The sequence below is a fragment of the Eriocheir sinensis genome, chromosome 17, assembly GCF_024679095.1.
Source record: "Eriocheir sinensis breed Jianghai 21 chromosome 17, ASM2467909v1, whole genome shotgun sequence".
In the NCBI taxonomy this organism is placed as follows: domain Eukaryota; kingdom Metazoa; phylum Arthropoda; class Malacostraca; order Decapoda; family Varunidae; genus Eriocheir; species Eriocheir sinensis.
This window is the reverse complement of record NC_066525.1, coordinates 15,218,989-15,228,401: the sequence shown is the minus strand read 5'-3', so window position 1 is coordinate 15,228,401 and position 9,413 is coordinate 15,218,989. Positions and strand designations below refer to the sequence as shown.

The window sequence follows — 9,413 nt, the reverse complement described above, 5'->3', positions numbered from 1 at the left end:
GAGGAGAGAGGAAGGAAGGACAGAAGGGAGGGAGGGAGGGTGGGAAAGAGGAAGAGAGAAGGGACTAGGATGATGGTTATGTTTTTTCTTGTTCATTTTTTCATTAGGTGTGGTGGTTGTGGGGGGGGGTTGCTGTGTGTGTGTGTGTGTGTGTGTGTGTGTTCATTCGAGAGATTTGTCATATATTTTCTTTGTTATTATTCATTTCCTTCTATTGATATTTATATTTTAATTTTCCTTTTTTCCTCGCTTTTTTTTTTTTTTGACGCTGTGTGTTATATTATTAGCATTTTTATTGTTCTTGTTGTTAATGTTAATATTTTATCAACGCACACAAACACACACACACACACACACACACACACACACAGTGCCGTAGGCGAGTTCATTTCATGCTTTTTGGCTTCCATTTTTCATAATACACATTTATTTTCAAATTACCACAATATTTTATTCATTTATGCACACTCACTCACTCACGAAGCGACTCACTCGTTCCCTCACTCACTTCCTTACTCATTCACTCAGTTTGCCTACTACTCCATTTCCTCTATCACTCACTCATTCAGCTCACCTACTCACTCACTCATTGTCTTGATTATTTCCCTCACTCATTCACTCACTCACATCCTGACTCAATCCTCACTCACTCTCTCTCCCTCTTCTGTCCTTCCCTTCTTTCCTCCTCTTTCCCGTTCTTCTTTCGCGCACTTGTTTCCTCTTCTCTACCCCCTTCCTTTCTTATTCCATGTACTCATTCACTCACTCACTTACCCATCAACATTTGCTTACATTACGCATTATTACTCACCCTTCCAATATTTTTCAGCCTTTTACTTCTTTTTACTTTCTCCCATTTCATTTCTTCACAACATCTTTCGTCTCATTCATTCATATTCACATTCCATCTTCCTTTGCTTTCTCTTCTTTCTCTTCCTCCGTTTCTCTTCACCCACATTACTCTTCAGAATCGTGTTTATCCGTGCATAACTTCACTCACCTGTATTCTTTCATCGGCGAGTTGGTTGGTCTTCTTTTGATGGTTAGGTCATTCATTCATCGGTTCCATGGTGTTTGGAGTGAGCGAGTGAGTGTGTGTGTGTGTGTGTGTGTGTGTGTGTGTGTGTGTGTGTGTGTGTGTGTGTGTGTGTGTCATTCGTTTAAAAGAGGTCCCATTATTCACTCTTCTTATTGTACTTTTCTTTATATTTTTGGTCTTCGGTTTATTTGTATGCATGATTTCTTTCCCCTTTCTCTTTTAATTTTATTTTTTTGATGGGTAACTTGTCTTTATTTATTTTGCGGGGTTTTTTGTTTGTTTTTTAGTAATTCCTTTGCATTGTTAGTTCTTATTTTCAACTGTCAGAACATTTGTTAAGATTTTTATTTCACTTATTTTAATGTCTCGCTGGTATATATTCCTTATTGATTCACATATTTTGTATCTCATCTATTATTCACTCATTCATCCAATTACATGTCTGACTATCAAGCTAAATACCCATCTACCCACGTCTTCTCTCATCCCTCTCTACCTGTATTTTTTTTTCCGATCTTTTTCGTTCAAACTTAAGAGCGACATTTCTCTTGCCTCCCGCGACGCGTTCACCAATATATTTTTCCCCTCGTGCACGTCGCCCAAAAATACAAGTCTGCTCCTTCCCTTTATGTGGCTCAGGCGGACGGAAAGAAAATAAGTCAAGAGGGTGATGTGTGTGTATATATATTTTTAATGATCTTGCTCTCATAAATATAGATAGCGGACAGGCAGGTAGGCAGGTAAGGTGATGGGAAGGGTATGGGGAGGAGGGAGGGAGGGGGTGAGGGGGAGATACTCAGGTAGTGTTCATCCATCACGTGTGACGTCGTGCTAGAAGAGTGCAGCATCCCAGGTATACGATAGTCATTTGTTTAGGATACCAAGCCTCCTTATTTTCTCCCTTCCCTCTCTCTCTCTCGCTTTCTCTCTCTCTTCACCACTCTCAGTTCTTCTTTTGTTTCTGTCTCTTCGTTTCTCTTACGCTTGTTCCTCCTACTCCTCCTCTTCCTTCTGATTATTTTTTTTCTTCTGTTCTTCATTATGTTCATACTACTCTACCCATTTCTTGTTTTCTTGATTTGTTTCCTCTTCTTTCCTTCTTCATGGGCCTGTTTCTCCTTTCCTTTCCATTTTTCCCCTGTTGTTGTTTTTCCTCTCTCATCCCCTCAGCCATACGTTACACAAGACAACCTCGATCCCCTCTTCCTCTTCCTCTTCCTCTTCTTCCTTCACAGATATTATCCTGGTCTTCATATTCTCTTCCCTCCCTCCTCCTCCTCCTCCTCCTCCATACACCTTATTTCCCTGCCTTCTTTCCTCTAACCCTCCTCCTCCTAAAGCTACACACTCACGCACACACACAAACACACACGCAAACACTCGCACACGACTCATCCACTTCCTCTTCCTCTTCTTTTCAGCAATTCTTCTTCCTCATACGCTCTCAGACACGCCATTTTTTCTCATTATTTCCCTCCTCATCCTCCCCTCCTTCTCCTCCCCTCTCTCCTGACGGGGTCCTCATCACAGGATCTCGAGGTCGAAGGTCGGGGCGTCCAGGCCGATGGTTTCTTCGGGGAAGTGAACTCTGCGGCGGGTGCTGGGGCAATTGAACTGGAAGAGAAGGAGACGGTGACACTACGTATGGAGGGCAGAAAGGGTGGAAGGAAGAGCTTGAGGAACATGACGAGCGCGGGAAGGACGAGGAGGAGGTGGAAGTGAAGGAAGAGGAAGAGGAGGAAGAGCGGTAGGAGGGGGAGGAGACGGTGACTCTATGGAGGGCAGAAAGGGTGGAAGGAAGAGCTTGCAAGAGGAACATGACGAGCGGGAAGGACGAGGAGAAGGTGGAAGTGAAGGAAGAGGAAGAGGAGGAAGAGCGGTAGGAGGGGGAGGAGACGGTGACTCTATGGAGGGCAGAAAGGGTGGAAGGAAGAGCTTGCAAGAGGAACATGACGAGCGGGAAGGACGAGGAGAAGGTGGAAGTGAAGGAAGAGGAGGAGTAGCAGAAGGAGGGGGAGGAGACGGTGACTCTATGGAGGGCAGAAAGGGTGGAAGGAAGAGCTTGAGGAACATGACCAGCAGGAAGAAGAGGAGTGTAAGAAGGACGAGGAAGGGGTGGGAGTGGAGGAAGAGAAGGAGGAAGAAAAGAAAGACAAAAATGAAGAAATGGAAAAAGAGAGGAGAGAAAACAGAAGCGAAAGAAAAAAACTAAAAAGAAATGATACATACCAGGAAATTATATATACTAAAAAGAAGAAAGCAGAAATAAAATATGGTACAAATACTTTAAAGACGACGAAAAGGATGGTGGATGGAGGAGGAGGAGGAGACGAAGAAGGAGGCGGAAGAGGAGGAAGAGACGAAGAAGGAGGAGGAGGAGGAGGAGGATTCTGTTTGTTAGTGGAAGGAAGAAGAAAACTGCGCTAATTAGGAAGGTATTGCGTGTTGTTCTACTTTACTTAAAGCTTTCTTCCGGCATTGAAACGTACGGCTTGACTCACACGGCCGCGGAAGAACCTTAATGAGGCATTTGGGAAACTCTGATAACGAAGCCCTAAAAAAAGACTTCGTTTGCTTTGTGGCGTCATTGTGTGTGGGGGGGGGAGGGGGGGGGTATAAGCTATGTTTGATTCAGTATGTCAATATCAAGATGAATATTCGTATTTCTAAAAATAATGTAATGATTTTCGACCCACGTAAATTTACAGGAAGTGATTAAATGAAAAAAATGCATAATTTCTGTTATCCTCAAAAAAAAAAATATATTGGAGATTTCAGAGATTTCGCCAGAGAACTGTTTTTAATTAAATTTCGCATCATGAATAAGAGAGAGAGAGAGAGAGAGAGAGAGAGAGAGAGAGAGAGAGAGAGAGAGAGAGAGAGTGCAACGAAGTGAAAAAAATAAAAATATAGAAGAGCCGTGAAAGAGGGGGGCCAAAATCGAAAAGTAGAAAAAAATAAATAGCTGAGATCGGAGGAAAATCAAAGAAAACTATATAAAAAAGGTGAAAAGAAGAAAAAACAAATCGAAGCAAGAAGAGATCGTGGAGGCAAAGAGTTAAGGGAGGGAGCTGAAGTTAAAATGGAGGAAAGGGAGAGGAAGGATAGGACAGGAAGAGGTATAGTCGGTTCCAAGGGGAAAAATACAAAGGGAGTTTAAGCAAGCCTGTCTTCTTAAACGTAACGGCACCTCTGTTGAAAAGCCTCTAATAAAAGTTGCTGAGATTTTCAAGAACTATTTTGTGATCGTAGTGATGGTTTTACTCTACTTCTTCATCTGAAACGGGAAAAGCACCCATGAAAACCCGGTTAATCTTCTCTGTGGCCTTAAAATAGTCGTAATGTGAGCCCGGTACCTTTGAAAATGTGGGCTTCCGCCTGTAACATCCACAATTTCCAAAGACCAAAAAGGAGATCAATCGGGTTCCCTTGAGTGTTTATTCACGTTCATGGTGCAGAAGAATGATCAAACTACCACTGGGCTTATAAAATTGTCCCCGGAAATGCCCACAACTCCTATGAAAGACTTGGCAAATGTGTGTAAGCCCCGAAACGTTTAAGAATATGACCCGTGGATCTTAGGTTGGTATGGTCAGACGCTTCCACCCCTCACATCAACTATTTCCAAAGGCCGAAAAGGAGATCAGTCGGGTCCTCATGAGTGTGTTTATAATTTCATGGCACAGAAGGAGAGTCAAACTACCACCAGGGTCATAAAACTACCCCTGGATATGCCCGAAACTCCTACGAAAACCTTGTCAAGTATATGTGCTTGGGTATCGATATGTTTGAGAATATGGCCCTTAGAAGCATACAGACAGGCCCCGCGCACCCACCTCGTCGTTGCCGTCCCCGCAGTCGTAGGTGCCGTCACACACAAACTTCATCGGGATGCACTTGTCGCCACAGTTGTAGTCGCCTCCTTTGCATTCCTTCTTGTTCGGTTCCGCTCCCGCCAACACCAACACCGCCAGGCCTGCAGAGGGGATGGGAGTCGTGCGTTAAAGAAAAGATGGATGAGAGGAGGAAAATGGGAGACCTGTAGGAGTGATGAGAATGGGGGTGCTGTCGTAAAACTAATGGTCTTCATTCACAAAAAATGGGATCATAGATTTTTTTAGGGGGAGGAGCAGTTGTTGCAGTATTGCTTTCATAACAATAAATAATAAGAATGATAGTAATAATCGTAAAATGGAAGTGAAATAGCAAGTTGAAGGTAGGTGTTTATGCACTAGTTTTATATATTTTGCTCATTTAGTGATATAATTTAAAACAAGGCAAGACATACAGCTATTATGAAGTGAAAAGGAGAAAATAACTAAATATATGAGTATGTTTGTATGTATGTATGTATGTATGTATGTATCACTGTACTCACCGACGGCCAGCAGGAGGAGAGAGGTACGCGCCTTCATGCTGTCTCGTGTGTCTGTGGGTGGAAGAAAAATTAGTTACGAAACTTATTAGGATTATTACTTATTTCTTAGAAGCATTTCATAATCTTACGCTTCTCAAAGGTTTAGGGCGTATGTATTATGTATAGTGCATTCATTATGGTTAGGCAATAAATATATGCATAATGAACCGGAACCTTAAGAAAAGTTATATATTTCCAAAAGTTTCTTCAGTCACTCTTGGATCACCATTTTCTGTTAGTCCCCAACGGGCGTGAGAATGAAGGAACGCTTGAGACACTATAATAATCCTCGTAATCACTGCCGAGGCAAAGATAAATTTAGATAATGTAATAGAGACTACGGAGTAACCTTACGACATTGTACTTGGCTTTGTGATTATAGGTTTTGTATATTACTGTGTCTATCTACACCTTAAATTTAAATGGTGAAAAACGACAAAATAAAAAAAATTAAAAATGTATGTAGCCTTTACTCGAAATACAAACGATCATAATTCATAATGCATATACCATGTTTTCTCGTACACACACACACACACACACACTCTAAGATGAGGCTGACTTTTCACGTTGGAGGGAAATGGAGCTTTTGATGAATAATGCGATGAAAAGAAAAGAAAAGAAGAATAGCGCTGAATAAAGAATATATTGTTGACCTTAATGTTGATGCAAGAAAGGATAGAAAGGTCAAGTATTCTCTCTCTCTCTCTCTCTCTCTCTCTCTCTCTCTCTCTCTCTCTCTCTCTCTCTCTCTCTCAGCAGCCTTCAGTGTCAGGCCCAAACATTTGTGCTCAATGATAAGCAAGGACCAGAGAGAGAGAGAGAGAGAGAGATGTGGGGGGGAGATGAGAAGGTTTGGTCATGTAGGAAGTAGGAAGAAGCAGACGAGTGTTTTTTTTTTTTTTTATACGGTATGTGTGACACGTGTACGGAACAAGGAACGAGAGAGAGAGAGAGAGAGAGAGAGAGAGATTTTGGAGAATTCTAATTTTCCTCTTAATATTTTTTCCGGATTAATCTCTCTCTCTCTCTCTCTCTCTCTCTCTCTCTCCCCCCACACACACCGAACGGTCGTTGTTATTTTTTTCCTCGCAACCATTTCCTATTTTTTTCTTCGCTCTTTCCTAATATTATTTCAACATAACCTTGGTCCTATAAGGCAACAATCAAAAACATATAAAACTTCATAAAGAAAAAATTCCATCACTACTTCCTGACATGAATTTTTAGGCCATTGCTTTGAAAAAATTATCATTATTAATTTTTCTGCCTTCATCTTTTTTTTTTTTTTTTTTTACTTTCAGTTGATTATTTTTATATTTTTGTTTGATGTATTTATTTATTTTTTTTTTCTTCATCTGGAGTGTTGCGCTTTTTTCACTTTTTATCTTTTATTTCTTCTCTTGTCTCTTTTCTCTATTTCAATATTTTTATTTATGTATTTCGTTTGTCTTTTGCTCTTGCTATAGTGTCGCGCCTTTTCTCTTTCAATATATATTTTCTTTACTTATATCTATTTTTTTTCTTCCTCTTTCCTCTCTTCAAGTTTATACGCTGGCCAATCTACATTCACATTCATTTTCTTCTTCTTTGTTGCAGTTTGTATTTTCTTCACTGCATCTCTATTTTTCTTCTTTCCTTCTTGCAGTGTCCCCCTTTTCTCTTTCTCTCAGATTGTATTTTCTTCATTGCATCTATTTTTCCTCTTTCCTTCTTGCAGTGTCGCCCTTTTCTCATTCTCTCAGATTGTATTTTCTTCATTGCATCTATTTTTCTTCTTTCCTTCTCGCAGTGTCGCCCTTTTCTTTGTCATACTTACATTGCCTTTTACTCACATATTTCATTTTTTTTCTCCCTCCTTGCAGCGTTGCGTCACCATGATTGGCAGGTTGTGAGTGACGTGATGCAAGTCGAAGCGAGGTCAGGTTAATCACGTGGCAGGTAACCAACTTTCTTCCTTGACCCCGCTGACCTCCCCTCCTGCCGCCTTGACTATCTATTCTGTATGTTTAGCTGTCTGTCACTTGTCGGCGTTTACCCTTTCGTTAATCTTAATTTTATTCAACTAGTGTTGTTTTTTTCGTCTTTTCTGTCCATTTTTTTCACGTTTTATCTCCTTCTCCATCTATCTGTCTATCTCTATCTATTTCTTTCTATTTATCGCTTGCTCGCCCTTTTCTTTATCATTATGGGTATCTGCATCCGCTTCCAGTCAATTATCTTCACACACACACACACACACACACACACACACACACACACACACACAGATTTATTTGATATGCAGATGTAAAGTCGACGAACACACACACACACACACACACACACACACACACACACACACACACACACACACACACTTAGGGAACGAGAGAGAGGTAACGGGAGAAAGTGTTGGGGTATGCATGAGAGAGAGAGAGAGAGAGAGAGAGAGAGAGAGAGAGAGAGAGAGAGAGAGAGAGAGAGAGAGAGAGAGAAAGTGACCGGGGGAGCCTAAGGGTGTAGGTAAAATGCTATTTCCTGTTCAATGACAAATAGTTGTGGTGATTTCCCTCTCTCTCTCTCTCTCTCTCTCTCTCTCTCTCTCTCTCTCTCTCTCTCTCTCTCTCTGAGAGAGAGAGAGAGAGAGAGAGAGAGAGAGAAGCTTAATACAAATAATATGATTCCAAACATTTACGTGTGACAGGTTGGTCCCTGGGGCGAGGCAAGTTGTGTGCGTGTGTGTGTGTGTGTGTGTGTGTGTGTGTGTGTGTGTAGGAAAGGCCAGTTCACACACACACACACACACACACACACACACACACACACACACACACACACACACGCCGTTAGAAGATGTATCTGTGCTGACTACTAATGAGCCTTTTTTATGAAAAATATCCACATTTCTTCAACATCCTACATACTAACATAATTTACACTTACACAAATTAAAATATACTCCACAATAATTCCAGTTTTCATCTTCGTATACTTCACTTGACCCAAAATATAAGATCATGTGTAAATAGTCTTCATTTTCAGAGTCATCCAAGACATTCCAAACCGGGTAATCATACAGTACACCCTCATCACATGCAATAGAGTCAATACACCAGATCTAACCCAACCTCCAAACCGGTTCATGCCGTACACATCCTGGAAAACATAACCTTGAACCCTTGTACTACCACGGGCACATCCGCTTACGTAGCTCAGTTAGCTTCCCAGGACGAACTACGACCGACACTGACCTTACTTATCTATCTAATGCAACGTGTATTCTCTCACTAACGCACCTTGGCACTCACTCACTCACTCGCTCAACTTATCCGTTTCTATTGGACTCGCTCACTTTTCACTTCCTCTCGTTCAGTTCCTACTTATTCACTCACTCACTCACTCCTCTTGTCAATTTCTAGAACACCTTAGTCCAGCACACCCCTAAAAATCTCTCGAGCCCTTTCCCTCACTCACATTTACTCACTTCTATACACTCAGCCAATGTTTCTGTTTGCCTTCACTCACACTTCTCACACTTACTCACCTGTGTAGAGTTATGCGTAGCTAGCACGGGAAACACCTACGGAGAATGCTTGGCTGGGGTGACTGCAGGGCCTTGTCACTGGCGATGTTTATATATGATGGCAAGCTACCACGAGGAGCGGCCAGCAGGAGGCCATCGTGGAGGTTGCCTGGTAGTAACATTTCCCTTTTTCTTCGATTCTTAGAGACCTCGATGAGTTTACGTTTGGTTCTAGTGGTTATAGCGATGGTTTTACGCGTTTATCTGTCGTTGTTATTTGTTTTTAGTTTAGTTGAGGTGGTAGATGATTCATTTCATTGCCTTTGTGTTCAAGTACGAATGCGTGTTTTGTGTCGAAGCGTCCACCAATGGGAGAGCTTAAAATTGATGACGTCACATGTTTCTCAAAACCTTTACTGGTCAGGCAACTTTCCATTGGCTCGTGAGGAGTA

At 41.6% G+C, this 9,413-nt stretch overlaps 1 protein-coding gene across 1 annotated transcript; it reads right to left on the bottom strand.

Annotated features, from left to right (window-relative positions):
• Window positions 1–1,707: 1,707 nt before the first annotated feature.
• LOC126999999 (low-density lipoprotein receptor-like) lies at window positions 1,708–9,096 on the bottom strand. Its single transcript, XM_050863361.1, has 4 exons — window positions 8,983–9,096; window positions 5,418–5,468; window positions 4,876–5,015; window positions 1,708–2,653 (listed from the first exon to the last, which is right to left on the bottom strand). Exons 2-4 carry the CDS (start codon window positions 5,452–5,454, stop codon window positions 2,564–2,566), a joined length of 267 nt encoding a protein of 88 aa, XP_050719318.1. The 5' UTR covers window positions 5,455–5,468; window positions 8,983–9,096; the 3' UTR covers window positions 1,708–2,563.
• Window positions 9,097–9,413: the final 317 nt, after the last annotated feature.